General features: G+C 64.6%; 4 protein-coding genes across 4 annotated transcripts in view; 1 reads left to right on the top strand and 3 right to left on the bottom strand.

Moving 5' to 3' along the window:
• The window catches only part of MNEG_0337 (hypothetical protein), a gene marked incomplete at both ends in the record, with an annotated part of 23,712 nt that extends 10,991 nt beyond the window's left edge, over positions 1 to 12,721 (bottom strand). The window contains 22 exons of the mRNA XM_014051187.1: positions 137 to 186; positions 341 to 1,222; positions 1,454 to 1,643; positions 1,843 to 2,646; positions 2,869 to 3,098; positions 3,343 to 3,555; positions 3,724 to 4,296; positions 4,497 to 4,673; positions 4,882 to 5,573; positions 5,785 to 6,100; positions 6,297 to 6,548; positions 6,743 to 7,085; positions 7,506 to 7,890; positions 8,066 to 8,294; positions 8,469 to 9,278; positions 9,448 to 9,577; positions 9,779 to 10,218; positions 10,479 to 10,976; positions 11,177 to 11,434; positions 11,629 to 11,865; positions 12,195 to 12,518; positions 12,688 to 12,721. Of these exons, the coding sequence (XP_013906641.1) occupies positions 137 to 186; positions 341 to 1,222; positions 1,454 to 1,643; positions 1,843 to 2,646; positions 2,869 to 3,098; positions 3,343 to 3,555; positions 3,724 to 4,296; positions 4,497 to 4,673; positions 4,882 to 5,573; positions 5,785 to 6,100; positions 6,297 to 6,548; positions 6,743 to 7,085; positions 7,506 to 7,890; positions 8,066 to 8,294; positions 8,469 to 9,278; positions 9,448 to 9,577; positions 9,779 to 10,218; positions 10,479 to 10,976; positions 11,177 to 11,434; positions 11,629 to 11,865; positions 12,195 to 12,518; positions 12,688 to 12,721 (8,067 nt within the window). The remainder of the gene's footprint in view (positions 1 to 136; positions 187 to 340; positions 1,223 to 1,453; positions 1,644 to 1,842; positions 2,647 to 2,868; positions 3,099 to 3,342; positions 3,556 to 3,723; positions 4,297 to 4,496; positions 4,674 to 4,881; positions 5,574 to 5,784; positions 6,101 to 6,296; positions 6,549 to 6,742; positions 7,086 to 7,505; positions 7,891 to 8,065; positions 8,295 to 8,468; positions 9,279 to 9,447; positions 9,578 to 9,778; positions 10,219 to 10,478; positions 10,977 to 11,176; positions 11,435 to 11,628; positions 11,866 to 12,194; positions 12,519 to 12,687) is intronic.
• A 532-nt stretch (positions 12,722 to 13,253) lies between these two features.
• On the bottom strand, positions 13,254 to 17,443 carry MNEG_0336 (hypothetical protein; the record flags this gene model as incomplete). The annotated part of the gene is made up of 10 exons (XM_014051186.1): positions 13,254 to 13,445; positions 13,656 to 13,894; positions 14,106 to 14,264; positions 14,466 to 14,621; positions 14,836 to 14,958; positions 15,239 to 15,340; positions 15,490 to 15,631; positions 16,267 to 16,658; positions 16,929 to 17,211; positions 17,408 to 17,443. 10 exons carry the CDS (start codon positions 17,441 to 17,443, stop codon positions 13,254 to 13,256), a joined length of 1,824 nt encoding a protein of 607 aa, XP_013906640.1.
• Positions 17,444 to 18,702: 1,259 nt separating this feature from the next.
• MNEG_0335 (Uncharacterized protein) lies at positions 18,703 to 22,444 on the top strand (the record flags this gene model as incomplete). Its single annotated transcript, XM_014051185.1, has 8 exons — positions 18,703 to 18,882; positions 19,215 to 19,631; positions 19,818 to 20,219; positions 20,422 to 20,571; positions 20,788 to 20,982; positions 21,262 to 21,423; positions 21,809 to 22,015; positions 22,187 to 22,444. 8 exons carry the CDS (start codon positions 18,703 to 18,705, stop codon positions 22,442 to 22,444), a joined length of 1,971 nt encoding a protein of 656 aa, XP_013906639.1.
• Positions 22,445 to 23,227: 783 nt separating this feature from the next.
• Positions 23,228 to 24,373, bottom strand: MNEG_0334 (hypothetical protein; the record flags this gene model as incomplete). Its single annotated transcript, XM_014051184.1, has 5 exons — positions 23,228 to 23,301; positions 23,568 to 23,706; positions 23,899 to 23,943; positions 24,121 to 24,234; positions 24,350 to 24,373. 5 exons carry the CDS (start codon positions 24,371 to 24,373, stop codon positions 23,228 to 23,230), a joined length of 396 nt encoding a protein of 131 aa, XP_013906638.1.
• Between the last annotated feature and the right edge of the window lie 323 nt (positions 24,374 to 24,696).

The following is a 24,696-nucleotide window of genomic DNA, read 5'->3' as shown; positions in this document are numbered from 1 at the left end:
CCGCTGCCGCCGCAGCGGCGGCCGCCTCGGCGACGGCGGGGTCGGTGACGGCTGTGATGTGGAAGGCCACGGCCCTGAAGCTGGCTGAAATATTGGGGTGGCGCAGGGAGAGGACGGCGAGGTAGGGCTGCTGCACCTGGGGCCAGATCTTGATCTCGTACACGCCACGGAAAGCGTTGAAGAGCCCTGTCGCGGCGCAGGCGCGGCGGGCAGGGTAAGAGCAGGGCGCCGCAGGGATGGACTGCGGGGAAGCACCGCACGTGCAGCGCACATGGCGGCTCTAGGGGGATCTGCCATCCCTCTGCAAGCTGGTGCACTGAGAGTCCACTTCACAGCCTACCTGGGAACGTGTACATGGACGAGTTGCCTGCCAGCCCGTCCTGCAGCGGGTTCCCCACGTCCGGCCCCGCCTGCTCAAAGACCAGCTGCTGCGGCGCGCCCCCCGCCTCGTTGAGCCAGGGGTCTGGGGCCTCTGCCTCGTAGTCGCCGGTGTACAGCCAGCCGGTGGCTGGGTTGACCATTGTGTGGGGCATAAGCGCAGGGCTGGGACTAGGGCTCAGGCTTGGACTGGGGCTCAGGCTTGTACCGAGGCTTGGGCTTGGACTGGGGCTGGAGCTCGGGCTTGGGCTTGGGCTTGGGCTGGGGCTGGGGCTAGGGCTGGGGCTGATGCTGGGGCTGGGGCTGGTGCTGGGGCTTGGGTTTGGGCTTGGGCTAGGGCTGGGGCTCTGCAGCAGCCGCCGCCGGCCCACTACCGCTGCGGTAGCCGTCGAGTTGACCGTGGATGCAAGCGAGGCCAAGGTAATCACGCCACTGGCCGGCAGGCGGTACGCCGCCACCACCGACGCCTCCAGCGCTCCCGGCACGAGCGTTAGGCGGACCTTCAGACCCGGATCTAACGCGAAGCTTGCGCCGAAGACATCAAATACGGGGATGCTCAGGAAGGAGCTCTCGCCCATGAAAATGATGCTGGAAGACGAGGAGTCGACAGGCTCGGTATCTGTCAGCCCCTGGCTGACGAGCGCCGCCGCCGCCAGGGAGGCCGCTGGGTCCACGCTGAACGGCGAGCGGCCGGACACCACGAGGGCCGATGACTTGATGGGCTTGCCGTCGACGGTCATTGCGATGGTGAGCGTCTGCTCGACGGAGGGGTAGTAGGTGAAGGACCAGTTGCCGTCGGCGGCCCGGACCAGGGGCGACACCGTGGCCTGGCCTGTGATGTTCCCTGAGGGGTGTTGGGTAGGGGTGGTGGCGAGCTGATGGGCGCGGCCTGAGACCCACAGCTGTGGCAGATTCAAATCCATCCTTTGTAGCCGGCGCCGACCCGCTGCGCGCCAGCTGGGCCCCACCAAACTCGCAAGGCGCACGCAGGAGGCAGGCGCTGGCAAACTTGCAAAAGAATCCAGCCTCTAGTCTGTGACAGGTGAAGATAGGGGGCCACGGGCGGCCCGCGTACCTGTGATGGTGAAGTTGACATTGCTCGCTACGTACACCTGCCGCCCCTGCGCGGTGATGAGCCGCGCCACGACGTAAACAGGGTCCCCAGTGCGTGTGGCGCCTGACGGGGAGAAGGTCACCACGCTGAACGTGCTCTTGTCGGGGGCCGCAAAGTTGTGGGTCGCCAGCAGCAGCACGTCCCAGGTCGCCTGCAGGCATGCATTGGGCGCCGGCGGTCGCGGTGAGAATCTAACCAACGGCCAGCTGCAGGGCTTTCGCCCCGAACCCCTGCTGTGCGGCAAAGGATGCAAGCGTCCTAATCAACTTGCGCCTGCACCTCACGGCGTGTTGCAAGCAGGGCTGCGACGCAGCGCACCCCTCCCAAGCCTGCGCCGATCCCCAGCGCACCTGCACGCCCGAGGGGTACGCCAACGAGAGCGTCGCCGCGAACGTCGTGTTGGATTTCGCCGCGTCGACCGCAAGTCGCAGGGGCACCACGTAGCTTCCATTCGTCCAGGACCACGCGCCAGTAAACAGCAGCGGCGGCCGCGACGCGTCGGGCGCGCCGCTCGTGCCGTTCAGCGCCTGGATTTTCAGGGTGGCGGACAGCCCAGGGTCCGCAACAAACGGCCCCAGGGCTGGCGGCAGGATCCGGACGATCGGGATGTGCACCACGTGCCACGCGTTGGCGGTTATGGCGCCGCCGGCCGACAGCTGCGACCGCGGCGCGGCCGGCGCCGCGCCGTCTGCCTGCAGCGCTGCGGCCCGCAGCGACGCGCCCAGGTCGACGGCGCGCTCCGCAGCGCCGGCGCGCGGGAAGGCGAAGGGGCCGCGCGCCAGGGCGCCGTCGATCTGCAGCGAGAAGGTGACGTTTTGGATAGCTGCGAACGTCATCTGGTACAGCCAGTTGCCGGGCCCCGCCGCAGCTGTCAGGTTGGGCCCGGGCACGGTTTGCAGGCCGGTCACGACGCCCGCAATCTTCAGAGCCGCCGCGGTCAAATTTGTCACGGGGTTGTCGAATGCGTCGGCCAGGTGGAGGGAAACGGTCACGGGGCTCCCGGAGCGCGCGCCCTCAGGGGCGGAGACGGCCATGGTGGAGGTGACGGGCGACATCGGCGCCGGCATGACGGTGAGCGGAAGGGGTATGCCGGTGAGGCGGGTGAACGTGACGCCTAGCGGCGTGGTTGAGATAGACACGTTGTAGACGCCTGTCTGCGGAGCGCAAGCCGTGAAAGCCGGGCCAAAGAGTTGAGCCTTTTGTGCAAACGCAGCCAGGGGGTGGTGGATGCACTGGAGGGAACACGCCCATGGGGCGTAGCACATGCAGACACCAGACGACGTTCAACCCCGCTGAAATGAGTCAGCACATATGCAAAGCGCTCCAGCCATTCTCTTGGCCTGCTAGACCCAGCGCCCGCAGCCCTACCCACTCACCTGGCGCAGGAAGCTGGGCCCAATGGACGCGTTCCAGGTCTGGGTGCCGTTGATGTTTGAGACCAGGGTGAACGGCCCAACCACGACGTCGCTCGTGCAGTTGGGGCAGCGCAGCACCGCGTTGAGGATCACGTTTTGGAGCAGCGGCGGCGGGACGCTGCTGGACTGAATCAGCGCCACGCCGCGGCCAGCGACCGATGAGTTCCCACCAACGGCCGTGAGAATGAACTCTTGCGTCAGCGGCGAGCAGAGTGATGGCATTTGGGTGCCTTTACCATGCGGGGTGAGGGCGGAGGGTGGATGGATCAAAGTCAGCGGCAGGTTGGGTCGAAGGTAGTTGCGTTTGTGGGCAAACGCCCACAACCATGATTAACGGGCGCGCTGAGGCAGAGGATCACCTGCAGGCACGCGCAGTACTTGGCTGGTTTGCGTTGCTTTCTCCAACCCCTGCTGCCCCTGCTTGGGCGCACGCACCTGCAACCATGGGCCCCGACGCCGGGAAGCGCGCAGTGTACCACGTCGGCAGCGCGCCGCACATCGCGGGGTTGCCGGCCACGCTGATGTTGGCCCAGGACGCGGAGCGGACGCTCCATGCCTCGGGGATGGGGCCGGTCAAGTTGTTGTTTAAGAGTTGAAGCTCGGTGCCGTTGCCCGCAGGCATGGCCGACCACTCACTGGGCAGGAAGCCTGCCGGGGGTCGGTCATAAGATGAGTCAGGGTTGTCATGATGACAGAAAACAACGGTGCTGTGCAGGCCATTGCAGTTGCCGTGGCCACGATGCCGCACAGGTTCCTGACACCCGACGCGCCCACCCTTTTGCCAAAGGGTGGTGCAACTCAACGCGCCCCACCCACCTGACAGCACGTTGCGGCTGAGGTTGAGCGACACCAGCCATAGGGCACTCCAGGCCGGCGGCAGCTTCCCCGTCAGGTTGTTGCTGGAGAGATCCAGGTTCCTGAGGCCGACGACCGTCGCGTTGGCCCAAGCGGCGCCGCCGAGCGAGCCGGACAGCGCATTGTTGGCGAGGCTCAGGTTGACCAGCCGCTGGGTGGCAAACATGGCATCTGGGATCGTGCCGGCCAGCTTCATGCGCATGAGCTTCACGTTGCGCAGGCCGGTGTAGTTCCCAGTAAAGTTAACGGGCGGCGACGGGCTGGAGTGCGCGGGCGCGGACACCAGGGCGGCGTAAGAGTCCAGGGCGGTCGCCAGTCCGGGCACGTTGTTGAAAATCAGTGAGTCCAGGGCTGGCATGCCGGACTGCCAGTCCATGGGGACGGACCCCGTCAGGCCCATCACGTCCGTGAAGGCGAGGCTGCGCAGTGTGTTGGACTGCGACCATGCAGGCGGCAGCCCAGAGGCGCCTGTGAAGGTGATGCCCCATAGGACGATGTCTTGCATCAAGGGGCTCAGGGTCGCCGGCAGGGAGCCTGTGGTGCGAAAAGGTGGCATGATATGTGTGGTTGCTGTGTCCTGGATGCAACCGACAGCCGGCAATATCAGAAAGCGGGGCGCTGCATACATGCTCATTCTTTGAGTCGCGTGCGCTCACATGCACCACACACACTGCTTGTTGCGCCTGAAAGGCATATGATGAGAGCGTGGAACCGAAGCCCATGCCTGCACCCACCAGTTAGTGAAGCATTGCCCAGCCACAGCGACTTAAGGGCCGGCATCTGCCCCCAGTCAGCAGGGATGCTCCCCAGTGACGCGTTGGCGCCCTGGATCTGCAGCACGCTGAGGGCCGGCACATCCAAGCTGAGGTTGGCTGGCAGGGGACCGCTCTGGAAATAATTGCCCCTCAGGACTGCAATGCGCGGGGATGGGCGTGCATGCGCAGCAGTCACATCAGTTCCCCACCAAAGCACCGGAGGTTGCGCTTCATGATGGTAATTGTCTGTCGCAGATTGACATCAACCCAACTTGTCAAACGCCACTGACTACCCAGTCGCTGGCCGCGCCTCCATCCTCCCCAGCCGCCTCAGTCTCCACCCCTCAACCCCCCTGCCACTCACGAAACCACTCCGCCTTGCGCAGCGTGAGCGCGCCGGCTGGGATGCTTGAGAACGTGACGTTGGCGCCGGTCAGGTTGACCCCGACAACGCGGCTCTCCCTGCAGGCCACCCCTTGGAAGTTGCAGTACCACTGAGGCGGCTGCCCGCCGACCGCCGGCGCGGGGCCGCCGCAGCCGGCCGCCGGCATGGTCAGGTTGCAGGGCACGCACAAGGGGTCGAACTCGCTGCACGGCGGCCGGTCGCTCGCGTTCCAGCTGGCCGCGAGCGCTGTCGCGTTGGGGGTCGGTGTCGACGCCATCGCGCCACGGAGCGCGGCGAGCGGCTGCGCGTCTAGGTGCGAGAGAGGCGGCGGCTGTGCGGCAGGGGTCCCGCAGACCGAGCAGTTGGCGGCGGCGGCGTTGATGACAGTCCCGTTGGCCATGCACATGGTGCCGTTGGGATATGCGCTGCTGCTCGTCCCGTTGACCGTTCCGTTGACCGTGCCATTGGTTGTGCCGTTGGTTGTCCCGTTAACCGTGCTGTTGACCGTCCCATTGGTGGTGCTGTTGGCCGCGCCGCTCATCATTGGATATGCAGCGCAGTTTGCCCAGAGGCCGGTGCCGTTGGCCCAGAGGTCTGCGCTCATGCTGCGTGCCATCCACGCAGGCGCCTCTCCGCAGAGGCACGGGTTGTGGTGGAGCTGCAGGCTGAACCTGCGGCGCCAGCAAAGGTTGGGGGCGAAATGGAGTGGCGCGCACAAACCACCTGTACGAATTCACCAAAGCTTGCTGGGGCGTTTATTGAAAACAGGCACAAACTTGACCGCGTTCATGGCAGGATGCCCCCAGCAGCAGCCAATAGTCAGGCAAAAGAAAGCCTTTGACGGAAGGAACACGTTCAGATTTTGCACCACCCGCCACGCACCACATATTGCTGCCGCCCGACGTATTGCTGGGCGCCAGCGCCGGCGGCGTCGGAAACCACCCGGCAGGGATCGGCCCAGACAAGCTGTTGCGCGACAGATCCACATCGGACGAGTTCAGCACCATGCCGCCCCAGCCGCTGTCAGGCAGGGGGCCGGACAGGTAGTTCTGCGCGAGGCTGAATCGGCCGAAACGCACGCCGGCCGCACCCCAGGCCGCGGGCAGCGTGCCGACGAGCTGGTTGCCGGAGAGCTGGAGGATGTTGTAGGTGTTGGGGCCGACGACAAAGGCCGACGCCAGCGTGGATGGCAGCGTGCCTGTGGCATCAGTGCAATTTGATGAGCACAGCATTTTGCCTTGCACTCTTTGCCGGATCCGGAGCCAGAGCCCCAGTTAGAGCTAGAGCCAGAGCCAGCGCCATGTTATGAGCCACTGGCCAAACAGGCGCCCCGCTCTCCCCTGACGGCCAGCAGACCAAACCCCTTGGGACCCACGCACGCACGCTGGGCCCACCTCTCAGATTGTTGCCTGACAGGATCAAGTACTGCATTTTTGCTGCCCCCTGCCCAAGGTCCCACGGCACCGCCCCCGTCAGCGCGTTGTTTGAGAGGTCGAGCGCGATCAGCTGGGGGAAGTGGAAGGCCATGGGGCCGATGGGGCCGGTGAACCCGCAGGCCGGCGCGGACAGCATGCTGAGCGTCCAGTTGTTAGCCTTGACCGCCGCCTTGAAGGCCGGCCAGGAGGGGAGCGTCAGATTGGTGCCGCCTGGGGGGTGACGGGCGTTGGCGTCGGCGTTGGGGTTGGTGAGAAGGCTGCAGCTTGGGCTGCAAGTGGCCAGCGGGTACAGGCTCATGTGGTGCCTGGGACCAGCCACATACTCATATGGAGAGATTCATAGTAGCCTGCTGGCCAACCAACCAGGCGACCTGCAACGTCCCGACCCGAACCCTCCCACTCACCAAACCCGAGTTGCTGCATGTTCTTCAGCCCGACGGCCCTTGCGTCCATGAACCAAGCAGGCAGCGTTCCGCTGTTTGACACGGGCGTGCGCTCCACCACAAACTCCTTGAGCAGCGTATTGTTGAACATCGGCGGAATTGTGCCTGTGATCTGGGCTCCCTCGATTGAAAACGCCGTCAGCGCCAGCCACGACGCAAACAGGCTGGGCGGTATCGTCCCGCCCAGCGCCGTCCGCGACACCCTGAACGCAGACAGCTTGGTCCAAGCCGAGTATGTGGCAGGTATGGTGCCGTTGACCGGCCCCGTGACGCCGAACGACGTCATATTAGCCAGGGATGAGAGCTGGGGTGGGAGAGGGCCGCCCAGGACTGTGTCTTGGTCGGAGTGCATGTCGCCGTCAAGGTCAAGGATCTCCAGGGCAGTCAAATTGGCGAGGAATGCAGGTATATACTGCAGCTGCAGGCCCTGAGAGTTCAAAAAAGATTAGGCAGGGCCCGGGCGAGGGGGCAAGGGTCAAGGGCCGGCGGGAAAGCGGCTGTCCGGGCAACGTTGCTGCTGCAAGAGGGGTTTGGGAGACGTGCACGGTGCAGTGCGGTCCGAACAAAGACATGCCCCAGCGTTTCACCTCCCACATTCGCACGATGCTGGCGAACAACCATAAAATCCCACTATGACCCAGATCGCATGCAAGCAACGCAGGCCGCGCCTGCGCGTTCCGCCCAGCCCAGCCAGATAAACCTTTCCGTCCCCAGCGGCGCCCACCTTGCGCCCGAGGTGCAGCCCCATTACACGCCTGTCCCTGCAGCTCACAAACCGCCAGTTGCACAGCAGCAGGCCGTCTGCTGCCCGCACGACGCCGCAAGACGGATCCTGCCAGTCGCACGGCGCGCACGTGCCCGTCACGTTCGAGTTGGTGCACGCCACTCTGTACTGATTCCAGGTCTGCAGCGCCCACGGGTTTGGTGTGTTGATGAGCGGCTTGAGGGCGAGCAGGGGGCCGTTGTCGACGTACCAAGGCGCCGGCATCACGGGGTCGCACTGCGGCGGCCACTGGGCGCAGGGCATGCCGAGGGACGTTGTGTTGCCGGCAGAGTTCCAGGCGACGCCCAGCCAGTAAGGGAGGTCGCCGCAGAGGCACAGATTGTTGCTGTGGATGGGGCAAGGGGCACGGGGGCAGGGGGTTTGCTGTTGCGGCATGGAGATTCGCGAATGGAGCCACGCAAACGCAGCAATTGCAATCAGTCATGCAGAACTGCTGACTTATGCAGGCCGCCTCGCTTGCAAGCGGCCAGCAGGCGACTCGATGCATCCGCCAACCTCACCCAAGGTTGAAGAACATCACCATGCTCGTCCTGTTTGCCATCGCACTGGTGTTGAACCACCCTGCTGGTATGGGTCCGCTCAGTGTGTTGCTGGACAGGTCCAGCCCCAGGCTGGTGTAAGCCATGGCCTGCCACGTCGGCGGGAGCGCCCCCTGCAGAGCGTTGCCCGCCACGCTCAGCACGTGGCCTCCCTGGCCGGCAAAGGTGCCCCACTCCGCCGGCAGCGTCCCTGCGCAGGCGTCGCGAAGGCGTGAGGCAGTGGAGAGCAGCAAGCGGCAGCACTGTCGCGTGCTGCCGTGAAAGTTGACTGAAGCTCAGCCAGCAATGTAGAGCGTAAGCACTGGCGTGAACAGCGGGAAAAGGCAGTAAAGCCCCAGACAGCAACGTGATGCCGGCCCCCCACCTGTCAAGTTGTTGCGAGACACGTCCAGCAGCCACCCGCGCTGCTCGACCCACCCAGAAGGCTGCGGCGGCTGCGACGGCTGCAGCCCCATCGTCGGCTGTGGCGGCGGCCCCATCAACGACACAAGCCAGGGCGGCAGAGTGCCGGTCAGGTTGTTGTTGGAGACGTCAAGCACAGACAGCTGCCCAGGCGGCAGCGACGCCCAGCCGGCGGGGATCGGCCCTCCGAGGGCCATGTTTGATAGCACAAGGGCCGACAGGTTCCTGTAGGTCGCCGCGATCCCGCCGTCCAGCCCCGCGCCTGCCAAGCCGCGGAGCCCGGCGAGCCTCAGGCTCCTCAGCTGCTGGGACGCCGCCTTGGGGTCGAGCCACGCGCGCAGGGCGGCCCAGGGCGGGGCCGTCAGGTTGTTGAGGCCGGAGAGCGACAGCTCCCTGAGGTTTGGGAACGCGCCGCGGGCGGCCGTGGCGCTGCCATTGGTCGAACTGGTGCCGTTGGTCGAGGTGCTGCCGTTGGTCGAGGTGCTGCCGTTGGTTGAGGTGCTACCGTTGGTTGAAGTGGTGCCGTTGACCGCGGTGTTGTTGACCAGCGTGCTGTTGTTGACGGTCGGGTTGAAGAAGGCAGCCGCTGCGGTGGCGTTGTACCACTCGGGCGGCAGAGCGCCGCTGATAAACATGTTTTCCAGCCGAAGAGACTCGACCGCAGACCAGCTTGCACCCCAGGACGCGGGCAGCGTGCCCTGGTAGCCGCCGCCAAGAAGGTGGAACTTCCGGAGGGACGGGCCCCACGCCCCCCAGCTGGCGGGCAGCGTGGCTGAGGGACGTGCAGGAGAGAGGATCCAACGGCAGTTCCGACCCATGCAGGGGTCGTCAGGGTGGTGTTGAGCAGGAAGGGGAGGAGGCGCATATAGCAACCATTTGCCTATCCAGATGTAGTAAGAGCGAGCAATCAACATCCGGCAGCATTAGCAAACCCTGCTCACATGTGAGGCCCATGGCGTTCTGTATCACAAACTCCCGCATGCCCCGCCAGCTTCCCCAGGAGGTGGGCAGCGTCCCGGTCAGGCCCGCGCCCCCAAAGGACAGAGACGACAGGGAGGATAGGTTGCCCCACTGCGGATGTGCGTAAGCGATGGTATAGCTGTTGAGCGTCGAGCTCAGGGAGGGGGGCACACACATGCAGCGGTTGATGGCATGCACACGTCTGCAGACTCAGAATTCCACGCACACATCCCTCTGAGCAGCAACCAAGACCTGCACAAAGACACCAACGAAAGCCACACACGCCAACAAGCGAGCATCACTTGACCGCACCGCATCGGGCACCGAGCCGCCGATGATATTTCCCTCCAGCCAGAGGCGCTGCAGGCCTTTGCTGGAAAAGCTGCCCGGCAGCGCCCCCGTCAGCATGTTCATTCCCAGGTCGACCTCAACCAGCTGCGCCGCCGCCGACAGGTCTGGCAGCCAGCCATAAAAATTGTTGCCCGGCGCCACCAGCCGCCGCAGGTTGACCGCGCCGTTTAGCGCGGGGCCCAGCTGCCCAGTCAGCTGGTTGTAGCTGAGGAGCAGCTGCTCGGCGGCGCTGAGTTCAGGTGGCAGGGCGCCCGAGAGTCTGTTGTTTGTGATGTCGAGGGTCCTCAGGGGGGCCATGAAAGCGGCGCCGCCGGTGTAGGGGATGGTGCCGTTGAGGCTGTTGTTGGCTAAGAACAGGTCCCGCAGCATAGACAGGCTGGACCACTCAACGGGGAGGGTGCCTGGAGTTTGGTGGGGCGGCAGCTGGCTGCTTGGCATGCGTTTGATGTACATGCATGCCAGCGCCAGCATGTGCGTATGTGCACGCACGCGGAGGAGCTCCCACACACGGGCTGCAGACCAAGGGTCGCGCCCTTGCAAGCCGCTTCCCTTGCGCCCCCACCCTCCCCAACATAATAATGCGTCCCGCGGCCCCAGCTGTTTGCCAGCTGTACAAGGTGACCGGCGCATAATGACCCAAATCGTCGGCGCCCCGGCCCACCTTGCATGCCCATGTTTGACAGGTCCAGTAGCTGCAGCTCAGAAAGCGCCGCAAACTCTGGCACCGGCCGCACAGGCCATCCCGACCAGAAGCACGGCGGCGAGTGGCAGTGGAGCGCGTCCGCCATCCGCAGGCCGGTCACGCGGCGCGTGGGCTCGTCGCAGGTCAGGCCGGGCGTGTAGCTGCCCGGATGGCAGGGCGCGGGCCAGGGGAACAGGTCCGCGCCCAGTGTCACGTTGATGATGGTTGCGTTGCTGGTTGCGTTGCTGGTTGTGTTGGCGTATGTGCCATTGCTGGTCACATTGCCAAAGATGCCGCTGCTGGTGATGGCGTGCCTGATGCCTTGCAAGGCGCGGTAATCAGCTGTGACCCCGCTCCAAGATGACACCGGCAGGCCATAAGGGTCGGAGGGGCAACCAGAAAGGCCCGGCGGCATGACGCAGTCCGGCACGTCTTGCAGGGAGGTCGCCAGGGGGGTGAGATCCGAGCAATTCCTGCCTGAGAGCATGCGCGCAAGAGAGGAGGGCAGGGACCTGTCCCGAATGCAAAATCGGCGCGACATGCGCTCAGCACCCCGCTGCTTCTGCAGGCCGGGGTTTTGCTTCTTAGGGCCGTAACCATGACACAGTGTGTGCACGAGTAGGCGCAACGAAATGTGCAGAGAGCACCAGCAATACCCGTCAGAATCAAAAACTCACCCAAATTTGTCCCTGCGATGTTGAAGCACGGCAGCCCCTGCGGCACCGCGCCGCACAGGCTTGTCCCCTGCAGGATCATGCAGCTCACACCCGCCAGCAAGGGGCCCCAGCTAGGGGGGATTGCGCCCGTGATGCCGGGGATCTGGGAGAAGTCAAGCACCAGGAGTCGTGAAGGATTGGCGCCGGTGGCATTCGGGAGGCCGCCCGAAATGTTGGTGAAGCCCAGGTGCAGGAACTGGACAGATGACGTCAGCAGCTCTGCGTGTGGTTCGACGGCAACCACGGATGGTGTGAGGTGAGCGTTCGTGAGCTGGACCGGACAATGTGGCGTTTGGCCGACATGATGCCACCGCAAGGGTTACTCTGTGGAAGCCAGCATGCGAGGGGTCCCCAAGTCGCAAAACTCGCAGCGCAAGGGAGGGGAGAGCTGAAACGACGGCACGGCTTCTCACCCAGCGGGATGGACCCGTTGAGGCCGGGGTTGTTGGACAGGTCCAGGCTGGTCAGCGGGCTGGCGCCGCTGAACGCCCAACCTGGGCCCAGCTCGTCCTGTATGCCAGTGTAGGCCATGCGGAGCGTATCCAACCCAGGCGACCCCGCGATGACGTGTTGGATCGGCCCCGTGAAGTCGTTGGAGCTGAGCTCAAGCACACGGAGCGCGGCGTCGTCCCAGCCGGCGGGCAGGGTGCCTTGGAGGCCGCAGGGGGCGCACATCAAGGTGTCCAGGTTCCACACGCGGCCGTCGCTGGATGAAACCCAGGAGGGAGGGATCGTGGTCTGTGGTATCGGTCGCAGCAGGGAGGGCAGGGAGAGCGTGCATGAATGCATCCTGGACAACAGAGGCCACGACAGTCGAGAGTATCGAGCAGGTGCTTCAGGCAGACTCCTCACAAACTTGAAAGGGCTTCGATGTACGCAAGATATGTACACAAGGTGAGCGCAGCCTGGTATTAGGTGTCCAGCCCCTGCCCTTGTGGCTGGTGCGAGGTGGGGACGCCTGCAAGCCAGGCACGAGCACTCGCCTGGAAATTGTTCATGTTGAGCTTGATGCTCCGCATGCCCACCGCGATCTGCCCCCACAGGTCCGGCAGCGGGCCGGCCAGCTGGTTGCCGCTGAGGTCAATGTCCGACAGCGCCTGCAGCTGCGTCCACGCCGCCGGCAGCGTCCCGGTCAGCATGTTGTAGGGCAGCCAGATCGTGCGCAGCGCCGTGAGGTCCTTGAAGTCGTCAAGGGGGCCGCTTAGCTTCTGGGCAAAGGCGTACGAGTCGACGTGCAGCATGGTGACGCGCCAGGTGGCAGGGTCGCACGTGACGCCCGGCCACTGGCAGTGGCCGCCCGGGACTGTGGTTGTTAGGGGAGAAAGCAGCATATGTTGACGGTGCACACGGCCGGCCACCACCCTGAGACGAGGGCCAGGCAGGCGCGCATTTGGCGCGCATTTGGCACGCATTTGGCACGCAAGGCGCTGGCGCCGTAAGTAGGGTTGACGGAGGTGAGGCGGCAGCCGCACCGTTGGTGCCGTTGGCGCCCCAGGCCGCCAGCATGGGGTGTGTCTCTGGCGACGTCAACTTAGCCATCCAGGCCAGCAGGGCGTCGTGTTCGGGCTGTGTGTCGAGCCGGCACAACATTGTAGGGTCCGGTTGTGCGCCGAAGGCTGCGACGCAGGGGGGGTGGGGTGAGCGCACGCGGTTATGCAAGAGTAAGCGGCATCTGCCGCACGGCGACCCATGCGTCTGCATGTTGGGTGGGATGTGGACGTGAATTTGACTGAAAAATAAAGGCGTTGCGATCGAGCGGTCTCACTTATGTTGGAGCCTGTGATGTTGAGCTTGCAGGGAGGGTTTGGCCAGGATGCTTGGCCATCATCGCCGTACAGTCCTGTGTTATCCAGGTGTCTGAGTGGCACAGGAGGCAGGGAGGCGCACAGGGATGTTGCGACATGCCGCACGGGACGCGGCAGGCCAAGGCAGGGTGCTCGTGCTTCCAAGGTTGACCAATTCTACGCTGCACGCAAGCAGCCCCGCTTCTACCCCTTGCACGCCAAAGGGACGCTCTACACCCAGCAATCACTGCCTCTCACAGCTCGAAGAGCCTCGCCCAGCCGGCCGTGGTGTTGGCCCAGAAGATGGACTGCGCCGGGTCGCTCCACGCAAGCATGGGGTTGCCGCCCAGGTCGAGCTCCTCGAGGCTGGCCATCAGCGGCGCGGTTGCACTCGTGAAGGCAGACAGCGGGGAGGGGCCCGACATATTGAGGGCCGCGTCTCGAAGCTGAAGGGCGCAGTCGGAGATTTGCAGGGGTGTGTGCGGGGAGTAAAAAGGGCAAAGTGCGAGCGTCGGCAAGGGTGCCGTGCGCACGAGCACGCCGGGTAATCTGGGGCGCCCAGCAACCGTGGGGCTGGTCTGCGTCCAGTGAAACCACACGGCCAATCCCCAAGGAATGCGTGGGGCGTCTACTTAGCCTGCGAGCGCTCCGCCCACCTGCAGGGACTTGAGCGCGGAGAATTGCAACCACTCTGGCGGAAATCCTCTTGGCGACGGCGATGGGGGGTTCCCGCTGAGGTCCAGGGACCCCAGGCCGCCGGCCCATAGCGACACCCCCGGCTGCGCCCAGGCTGGGTCGAGCGGCGCGGTCCAGTTGATGCCGGCCAGGCGCAGGGTGTGCAGGCTCTTCATGCCGGGGCTGCCGGTGCTCGTGAACCAGTCCGCAGGGATGGGCGCTGCCGCAGGGATTTGTGAGCGTGCAAGGGCGTGAGGGCGGGGGGCGACAGAGGTGTAGCCTCTGCTGGGCGTGACCGAGGTTCAGAGCACCAAGCGTCGTGCACCCAATCGGAGCCGTGCAGAATGTCAGGTTGTGCCAGGGCGCGCCACTGAGACCTGACGTGATGTGAGCTGCCACTCCGCCGTTCACCTCAGCACGACGCCACTCACCGGTCACCTCCACGTCGCTGCCCCACGACAGGTCCAGGAACTCCAGGGTGCTCATGGCACCCCAGTTGGGCCACTGGGGAGTGCCCGGCTCCCACCAGCTCAGGTACAGGTCAATCGCCTTAATTGACGACATGCTGGCCCAGCTTGAGGGCAGGGTGCCTGGAAATTGCAGAGTGGAATGACGGGTCGTGGCTGTACACAAAAGAAAGTGGCAGCAAGAGGGTGCGCCTCCGCAAGCAGCGCCGCAGCCTTACCCCGCAGCTCAGACGCGGCCGTCGTGCGTGCGTGCGGCCGGTCCCCTCCCCTCAAGGCCGCAACCCTTGCAGCCTGCTGCTTGCGTTTGCGGCCCTCTACACTCACCGCTCAGGCCTGTCTGGTCGGCGTACAGGTCTGTCAGCACTGTCAGGTTGCCCCACGTCTCAGGCCACAGCGCTGTCATGTCGGGGTTGCGGCCGATGTTGATGTATGACAGGGCCGCGGCATACCCCAGCGCGTCCAGGCCTGCCTGTGAGTTGCCTGATCAGCGCCGACCGGCAGTGCGGGTGGGAAAGGTTGAGCGCGGCGAGGATGCATGATGGTGACATCTGGGTGCGGCAGTGGGTTGGGTGTATCGCGCTGCGTGCCTCTGGGCACGGCGCCTTGCTGGCCGCGACCCCGCAGCCGTGCAGCTGCTGCATAGCGCTGGTGTTTGCACTTACCCTGATGCCCCGGCCCCTTGGCTGCCGCCCACCTGACAGTTGGTTGTTGGACAAGTCCAGCACGCTGAGCGCCGCTAGGCTGCCAAGCTCAAGGGGCACTGTGCCCGTGAAGTTGTTGTTCTGCAGTGATAGCTCTTGCAGGTATGTCAGGTTGCCTGCAAGACACCCGATTTGCAGTGTGGGTGGTCTGCTGTGAGAGGTTGTAGGGGCGGCTCTTCCCGTTGCGACGACACATCAGCAGGCGCTTGCACGCTGCTGCTGCTCCTGCGATTGCCGAAAGCACTGACGCAAGCAGCGGCATGCCACCATAGAATACTGCTACTGCAGCGTTTTTTGCAGTCACGCCATGAGGCGCCGCTGCACATGCACCCAGCAGCGGCGCATGCTCTCTGAGAACTCCCTGCTGGCATGCATGTGTTTTTGTGCCAGGCTCACCCAGGGACTCCGGCAAGGGCCCAACGAGCCCCACCCCATTCAACACCAGATTGGTGACGCGGGCCGGGACGTTTGTGTTGCATGTGACGCCCTTCCAAGGGCCTGCAAGGCGGGTGGCAAGGGGCATTCGCAAATGACACCTACAGCTGCAATGATAAACAAGGCGGAGGCGATGCACATGGTGGGCGGATGCCGCAGGGCGCACACGCCCCAAGAAATATGGCCGGTCGTGCGCGTGTGCCGCTCCGCACCGTTACATGGATCTGTTCCGTTCCAATACTCCGCGAGGCCGGTGTTGTAACCCATTAAGTCTGCGAAGGGCTGGTAGTCGGCGCTGAGCGCCGTGGCTGGCGCGAGCGCCGATGCCACCAGCACCAGCACCAGCGACCATGCCTGCGTGTGTGACGGTATAATTTTCCGTGATCTGGCATGGCGTGACTGTACAAACGTGCGCTCTGCCTTTCGGCGCAAAGCTGATGAGTGCTTCTCCGCTGAAATCGCGGGCAGTCTAGGGCCACTTGATACGCACCAGCACCTTGCGCATTATCCGGTTAGCGATCCAGCTCAAGAGCGTTCTACGTAAGGAACCGGTTGAGTCAGAACAGCATGAAGTGATCTGGCGCCTCTCTCCTCTCCCTCCGCGCTTGCTGAGCCCTTCAACAATCAAAATTCATCGTATGGTTCTACTTATCAGAGGCACGGCACGTATTGGCGACTGTCAGGCAGCTTCTTCAGATCAGAACGCAGCGTGGTCAAACACACGAGTCAAGCCCGGCAGGCACATCAAGATTGCATAGTCCGAACGCACTGCAACATGCCTACGCATGCCTGATATACCAAGCGGGTGTCTTGACTGGACCAGAGTGCGTGCAATGGCAGGTGGGCCCCGATGGTGTGCAATTAGCTGCATCGGGCCCTTCCCGTCGGGACAGCACTCATCACTCTGCACACACAAGTAGGCACGCATCGCCGCGACTGCGCTTATGATTACAGGAGTGCAAGAGGCGCAGCGGCCTTTGCTACCGCACACCTCTCCGCTGGCTGCCACGGCTGCTGCCTGTGCCGTTGCCGCCGCTGCCGGCGCTTGCCGCCGCTGCTTTGCCGCTCCCTGGCCGGTTTAAGCTTCGCTGCGGCGGCCGCCGCCCGGGCGTCCGGCTGATGCTCCCTGACCGCAGCCCCGACGCGGCGCGCCCAAGGCTGCGCGCATCAAAGCCGCCGTCGCCGTCGCACCACCCGTGCTCGTCCCAGCCACCGTCCTCCTCGCCGTCCCAGTGGCCTTCATAATAGTCCTCTTCATAACAATCATGCTGCTGCGCCGTCCCCGCCCCTGCGACACCCTCCATGAAGCTCTGCAGCTCCTCGAGCCCTTGGCTGCTGCCCGTGGATATTGACGTGACCATCCGGTCAAGGTGGTAGAGATCTGGCGTTTGAGTGGGGGAGAAAGCAAGCTGATGGTTGGGCAAGATGTTGCATGGTGTGATTTCGGAGGAGGGCTGCATGACCATGCATGTTATTCCCCGGCAGACTGGGGCCTCGTGCACTGTTGCCGGGCTGCTGCATGATACTGCAGGCCTCTGCGTGGCAACTAGCAGGCTCCCGTGCACAGCTGCTGAGGCACGGGAGGTGCATGACGGCGGTCGTGCACCAGTATGCAGGCGCACCCATGGGCGCAAAACCAGCCGACGCGCACCATGCAGCAGCGGCTCTGCTTCGAAGGGCGCGGGGCGGTCGCCGCCCAGGACCAGCTTGTAGCTCTCCAGCCGCATCAGCACCTCCCCCAGGCCCGCCAGCGCCTGCTCGTCCCGCGCACTGCCTCCGCGGCCGCAGTTCATCGTGTCGCGAAACAGCCGCGCCCGGACCGCCTCGGCGCGCGAGACGAGCCGCGACACCTCCGCCAAAAAGTACGCGTGGTCCAGGCACGACAGGTCTGGGCCCTCGTCACCAGCCGCCACGGCGGATGCGGGTACCACCGCCTGTTGTTGTGTTGACCATGTGTGCAGGATTGCAGAGAAGCGTAGAAGTTTGGGAAAATGGCAAGTTTGGCAAGGCCTGCGCCATGCGTGTGACACTTGCAGAAGCAAAATAGCCTTTGCTGCTTTTTGAAGGGCAGTTGAAGCGAACAGGACAGAGACCTAATCAGCTGTCATCGGCAGGTCAAGGAGTGCCCACCTGCTCCTCGCCGCTGCCCAGTACCAGAGCTTGCATGCCTCCACGGCAGACCGGACATGAGGGCGCCTGCCGCGTAGCGCCCCACTGGTGAATGCAGACGTAGCTGCGTGTCAGGTGAGTGCGACACAACATGGGAATAGGGGAAGGGGCCGAGGGGGGAGCGCGGCAGCGCAGTGCATCGGCTTCAAGCGGTGGGGGTGAGGAAAGTGCTGCCATGGAATGTAGATGCACTTGTGCTGCAAAGCAACTGGCTTTAAGCACGTCCATATTGCATTGTTGCGAGCCTTGGCCTGACCTGACAGGAACACCTGGAAGGACTACGGCTGCCAAGGGCGCTTGCTGCCAAAGGCTCCTGAATCATGCGCCCCAGCGAGAACGGGCGCGTGTGCCACGCAAGAGTGGTCGCACCAGAAGCTGTGGTTGCACCCTTTCACAGAGGTCGGGTCGGAGGCCTCTGCTGCCATGCATATCAGGCAGGCTGGCTCGACTGGCTGAGCCTCGCCAGCCATGCCTCCAGAGCGTTCGCTGCCACCGCCTGCTCCTGCCGCCGTTGCTGCTGTTGATGTCATTGTTAAAAGTCGTGGCCGCAGCACTGCCGCTGCCTCTGGCAGTGATGGTGTCGCATGCGAAGCCGATGCTGCACCTTCTTCGCAAACGCCAGCTGCGCCAGCAGAGGCAGCTGCTGCGCGGTGCTGCTGCTCCGGTTGCTGGACGGCCCCGGCATCACTGACGCCGTCCTGGCGAGCCGCAAGCTCGGCTTGATTGGCCAACGGCGACATGCGTCTGGCCCGGCCCAATCCCTCAGGGCTGAGGCTGGCACTGTGGCTGGGGCAATGAAAGGATGAGGAGCAACTCAGCAACAGTGCCGCTGTTGACGAAAGCGCCACGGCGCACGGTGCGTCGGGGATGTTGTCACCACCAGACAACTTCTGAAAACTGTGCAGGGACACTACGTTTTGTTACCCTTGCTCTGAGGTGTGTCTGAGACCGCGGGGGGCTTAAATGCCCACACGAAGTGAGTAAAAATCTTCACACAATTCGCGTTCAAACACACTATATTCTACAACTCCTGAACGTCTTGATCAAGTCGCTTCAGACGCGTGGCGGAAATGTTTCAGTCATCATTTAGAATGTGGGTGGACGGGGCCTACAAGGACGGGCCACGATTTGTGGCCCGATAAACGCCAGCTAATTTGAGAATTTTATGTTATTGTGTGACGCGTTGAGACATCATGTTGACAATGTTGTGTCGGTGATCAGCAGATCGCCCTGTGCAGGCTTTGGGCCTGGCAAGAATGCGGGCTTCAGGATGCACGCTGATGAGACTGGCTGTGATGCTCCTGGCCTGCCTATGCGGAGTTGCGGCAGTGGTGCGGTCGGCGGAGCGGGCGCAATTTGACGAGCATGTGGCGCGGGCGCGCAAGCTCACACAGCAGTTTCCCAAGTCTCCCGATGCACACCTGAAGCTTGCAATGGTGAGGCTGCCCTGGGCATGCAGCGCATGGACAGTCCCGACTGTTTGAGTGGGGCGGGCGGACAGGGGCGGGCAAACATGGATAGACATGCTGGCACCGGTCTGCTGATGCTGACCTGACAGCTGGTGCCCTTCCTATTTGCTCCGGTGCGCGTGCCACCTGCACCAAAGTTGCATTGCGTACTGCACGCTTGCAGCGACGGGCATGGCTGTAGCGCCTGGAAGAGGGTGCGACGGGCCGCTGGCCGACCGGCAAGCAGCCTGGTCCTGCGAGGGAGCGTTCCGGCGCGTTCTCAGCTCAGCCGAAGCGTGCGAAACCCGCCGCCACTGCAGGTGCTCCATCACCTCAACGAGCTCTCCCCCGACGGCGGCAGCCGCATCCCCGAGGCCGAGGCCGCCTACCGCGCCGCCCTCGACCTCGCCGCCGCCTCCGCCTCGGCCGACGCGCTGATCACGATCCGAGGCAACCTCGGGGCCCTCCTGCTCAACGGCGGCCGCGTGGCCGACGCCATCGCAGAGCTGGACGAGGCGCTGGCCGCGGCGGCGCGGCTGGGCAGGCCCGAGAGCGGGACGTGCGCGCTGGCGTTCAACAGGGGCAAGGCGCTGGCGGCGGCCGGCCGCCTCGACGACGCCGACGCAGCATACCTCGGGGCCGCGAGGGCGGCAGCCGGGCGCGACCTGGCGACGTACGGCAAGGCCCTCGCGGCGCTCGAAGCGCTGCCCGCGGCCGACGCCGCCGCGGCTGCGAAGGTCAGGGCGCGGCGCCGGCAGCGACCTTGCGGTTGTTTGCAGGAATTGAGTTGTCATCGGTACGCGGCATTGATTTTGAGGCCGGGTGGAACATGAGCATAGGACAGGCTGAAGGCTGGCGATGATGCCGCAAGCCGTTGCAAAACCCCTCGCCAACGACCTGGCTCGTCCTCGCACGCGCGACAGGTGGCGCGGCGAGGGCGCGAGCTGCTGTCGGCGAATGCCGGCCTGGGGTTCTTGCTGGACCTGGAGGCTGGTTGGCCGTCGGCAGCAGAGGCGGAGGCGATCGCGGCCGACCTCGCCGCCGACACCAACAGAAGCAGCGGCGGCGGCGGCGGCGGCGGCGGCGGCGGCGGCGGCGGCGGCGGGGGGAGCACGTCCAGGGGCGACGAGGGCGGCGAGGGTGGGGACGCCTGGATATCGGACGGCGCGGCCCAGGACCTGTCTTGGCTGCACTTTGCGCTGTACAAGCGCGCCCACCGCGCGCGGCGGCCGGGCTTGGCGTGGGCCTATTTGGAGGCCGGCAACCGCCTGATGGCGTCGACGGGGTCGTACGACGCGGCCGGCGAGAGGGAGGCCACCGAACAGGTGGGGCGCGAGGGTGCCAGGGGGTGAGCCTGCCCGTCACCCTGGCTTCGGCAGCCGCTCTTCCAGCGCCCAGGAGCCCAGGTGCTGGGCACCGGATCCGAGCCTGTCGGATGCTTGTTGGAACGCACCGTGTGCTCTTGAGCTCAGCTGTTGTTTGCGGTGTGAGGCGCACCTGATCCCATCGGCGACCCGCAATTGCCAGGTCATGGAGGTGTTCCCGGGCCCCTTCGACCGAAAGTACGGCTACCAGGCCAGCAGCGGCGCCATCTTTGTCGTCGGGGCGCCGAGGTCTGGCAGCACCCTGGTGGAGCAGATGCTGGGCAGCCACTCTCAGGCGCGAGGCACGCGGCGCGTCTGGGGTCCGCGCCGCGACCGCCGGCAGCTGCATGCTTCCAGCGCCACCTGGCAGCTTTGCGGCCTGGCTGCCATCAAGCAGCCTTGTCTAGGCTTCAAACTTGGACGCAAGGCCTCCCGCTGGCATGCTTCCTGCCGGGACACCCCGATCGAGGCCTCCGCCCAGGCCCCTCCATTGCACTGCCCCCTCGCGACGCCCCGCCCCTGCGCGCAGGCGTACGCGGCCGGCGAGGACACCCTGCTGGCCCCGCTGGCCACCGAGATGCAGGTGCTGCTGGCCGACCCCTCCTCCGACCACGCGGCCGTGCTGGAGCGCTACGGGCGGCGCTACCTGAAGCGCATGCGCGCGCGCGCGCCGGGGGTGGCGGCGGGCGGGCCGAAGCCGAAGTACGTGATTGATAAGATGCTGGTGAGCTCTGCGGATAATGGAATGCCAGAGCCAGGGGGTGGGGCGGCTTGACAGGGGTGCTGCACACAAGGGGCCGTGGATCGTCCTGGCTGCTGCGATCACTGTGAGCATGGTCGCGCACAGGTGCGACGGCCTCCCGTGTCCTGGCGGCGTGTGTGAAGGGGATCTGCGTGTGAGGTCGCTTGCGGGTCGCGCTGGCAAAACGCCATGCGCGGCTGGCTGGCTCTGCGGCTGCCTGTTGGCAATCACCCTGTTGCGCGCCGCTTCCCTCACCCCCAGATGAACCTGTGGCGCGTCGGCCACATCCTGCTCATGCTGCCCAATGCCTGCATCATCCATGCGGCGCGCCACCCCCTGGACGTGGCCATGAGCTGCTACGCGCAGCCCTTCAGCTACTCGTCCATGCCCTGGGCCTGGGACCTGGACGACATCGCAGAGCAGGTGAGGGGGGTTTGGAGCTGAGGGGGAGGGAGGGGAGGCGGGGAGGCTTCAACGGTTGGCTGCAAGTACAGGGTCGTCAGCATCATGTGTGCAGTTGCCATGTCAATGTTATGGGTCGACAGGCGGGCGCATTGCGCAGGCCGAACAGGTATGCCTAGCTCGGCTAAGCAACGCTCGGCGGACCGGCCTGAAACTGCATGGCACACAAGCGGACGCCGGCCGCCGGCTGTCGCCCCGCGAGCGCAACCCCTTGTGAGGCGCATTTACAACCTTCCCAGCTGCCTGTGGAGAGCACGCGCGCACATCGCCCCGCTCACGCTCCTGCTTGCGCTCACCCTCGACCGAACTGCACGGCCACCCACCCATGCCCGCGCGTCATCACCAGCTGGACATGACGTGGACGCTGGCGTCCCACTGGGAGGCCGCCGCGCCCGGCCGCGTCACCACGGTGCTGTATGAGGACCTCGTCGCGCACCCCGAGGCTGTAATCCGCGAGGTCCTGGCCGCCTGCGGCATGGCCTTCGAGCCGCAGGTGCTGCGCTTCCACGACGTGGCGAAGAACAACGCGGTGCACACCGCCAGCCAGGCGCAGGTGCGGCTTGCGTACACGCGCGCATGTGCGCGTGCAGACGCAATGGGGCAATTTGATGACCAAAGCTTGGGCGAGCCCGGATCTGCGGGCGACCTGCACTGTGCGCCGAGCAGTGCGGCTGTTTCATGCCTGGGCGCTAGTTTGAAGGGAGGGCGCATGCCTCACGCGCAGGTGCGCAAGCCGCTCTATACATCGGCCGTCAGGCGGTGGGAGGCGTATGCTGAGCACCTTGGGCCGCTGCGGCGGCGGCTCGCTCGGTGGATACAAGCGTACGAGGCGCGACTCTCGGAGGCCGAGGCGCAGCGAGCCCGCAGCGGCAGCCAGGGCGGCGGCGGCGCCGGCCCGGGCGATGCACAGGGTGGCGTCAAGGGGGATCGTGTTGAGAGCGCGGCAGCGGAGGCGGTACCTCCTGGCCGGGATGAGCTGTGACTTGGGGTTGTATCGTACTAAGTTTTGCCAAAGGTTGAGGTTCCCATGGTTTTGTCCGCGACCTTGTTGCTGCTGGAATCGCTCATCCTGCTACTTGAAAGGCTGCATGAGGCCTGGGCTGGGTCGCGAATACCCCGCCTTGCGCCGAAACACTGCGTTGGCTTTCAGCTTTCAACCGTTGCCGGCACCCAAGCCGCAGGCACCTGCGCCTTTGGCACCTGCAAATTTGGCTGCGCTGGGTTGCTGCTCTTTAGTTGTCTGGGTCGCATTATCCCCCATGCCCATTTTTCATGGGCAGGTATGCCTGACACAAATGATTTAGACAAGGGAGACGAGCTGTGATGCGCCTTGTAAAGCAATGAGACAAGACACTTCAGCCACTGCAGCGGATTACAGCCGCACTCTGAAAACTGGGATGTTGCAGGCAGACATGGCATATGAGTCTGCGGCTCTCTCTCTCAGGCAAGAACAAGGAAAGACTGCGGCGACTTAGACGCCGGTTGGTCTTTGGCGCCAGCGGATGACTTATTCAGCCACTGCCTTGCGCCTGGGGCACGCCCACCCTCTCGGCCCACTCATGATGCGACACACACACTCCCGAGCCACTCCCCTCTGGAGGAGCGCCCGAGTCTCATTTCGGTTCCCACGTCTTCATGTGAGCAAAACGTTGGTAAGCAGGGGGCACGGCCAGCATGCTTGCGCCGGCATCGCCCTGCTGCCGTGGCTGCTGAAGTCAGATCACGTCAGATCACGCCATCATGTCGTCTCCACGCCTGGCACCACTCAGATCTGAGCGGCGAAAATGGACGCGTACTCTGAGAGGGCCTTGAACTGGTCAGCAGTGGTGTCGGCGCCGCCTGCTCGGACAGCAGAGGGGTTGGGGGGAAAGGCCCAGGGTGTCAGAAAGCGTGGACAGGTGCGTAGGTGCAGGCTGGCAGCCACCAGGAGCGTGCGCGCACGGATGCCTTAGGGGAGTGGCTGCCTGAGCGACAGCTGGGCCGCCGCGTAGCTGCACCCAGTCAGTCCCATGAGCAACAAAGTTGCCCCAGTCTTCCACCCTCATCTCCTGGCGGGCTGCCCGCATTCCACCTCTGCCCGCGCCGTGCCGGGCAGGCCTGCGCACCTGACTTGATAGACAGCAGGCCGACGGCGACGGCGATGGCGCCGACGGCCACGGCGCCCGCAAAGAGCGCGAACCCGGTGTTCGCCTCCGTGGTGGCGTTGGGGCCATTGTCGGCGTACGCCTTGGTCATCACGGGGTACTGTTTTTGGATAGTGTGAGGACATCCGTTTGGGGCTGACATACGAGCGTGGTCAGGGGGCGCAGCGGGGCAGAGCCGGCACCTGGGCGCACAGCTGCAGTGGGCCGTGCCGCAGACACAGACGCGGACACCCGAACGCGCCATGTGGCACTCGCGCGCCAGACGGCCCGGACCCCTCCGCCGCGCACTCACCATGTTGCTCTGGCCAGCAGAGTCGTACGCCACGTAGCCGCTCCCCTGCGCAGTGGCCGAGTGATCGGATTATGAGTGCGGGTGGTGGGATTTTGAGAGTGCGTCAGGTGACAGCGCCTGTCAAGCAGGCGGTCCACCAAACTGGTGCGCCCGCGCCTGGCGGCAGGAGGCACTGCCGCAGGTGTGCACACGAATACCGACTGATCCCCGAAGGATACTCACCTCCTGGACGCTGTCAGGGGTCGGCTCGGCGCGGCACACGCCGCTGCTGCGGGGCGCGCGCAGGGGCGCGACCGCCGCATTGCGGCGGGCCGCCTGCCGCGAGCCGAGGGCAACCTGCGGGAACAAAAGTGTACTATGAGGCCACGGCGACCGCGCATTGGCCTCTGCGCTGCAGATACCAGGAGCGCTGCCCTGGGCCAGGGAACCACACAATTTATGCAACCGTCACCTGCTTCTGAGCCTGAAGCATCATCTTTTCATGCGGTGCTTGGGTAAATGTCATGCTCTAGTGCTTTGCGACGCGTTTAAAGAGCAACACACCACTGTCGACCTGACTTCGCCACTGGCGATGCAAGCGAGCGCAGATCTACGGAAACACAGCAGATCTGAAAACACGTTTAAATTATTGTTCAATTACTTGACGTCGATACATTGTCGGGAGCGCACCGCTTCACGGCACAGCCAAACTCTCGGCCATGCTTCTTTAGAAGCAGCAGTCGCAGACGGAGGAAATAGTAGAAATGCGTTTCCCTTGTAAACAGACATGCGCTGGTGGATTTTTCACCCCGAGGAGGC

The sequence above is a fragment of the Monoraphidium neglectum genome (genome assembly GCF_000611645.1).
Source record: "Monoraphidium neglectum strain SAG 48.87 unplaced genomic scaffold scaffold00025, whole genome shotgun sequence".
Classification (NCBI taxonomy): domain Eukaryota; kingdom Viridiplantae; phylum Chlorophyta; class Chlorophyceae; order Sphaeropleales; family Selenastraceae; genus Monoraphidium; species Monoraphidium neglectum.
The sequence above is the reverse complement of the archived record's forward strand: the minus strand, read 5'-3'. Positions and strand labels throughout refer to the sequence as shown.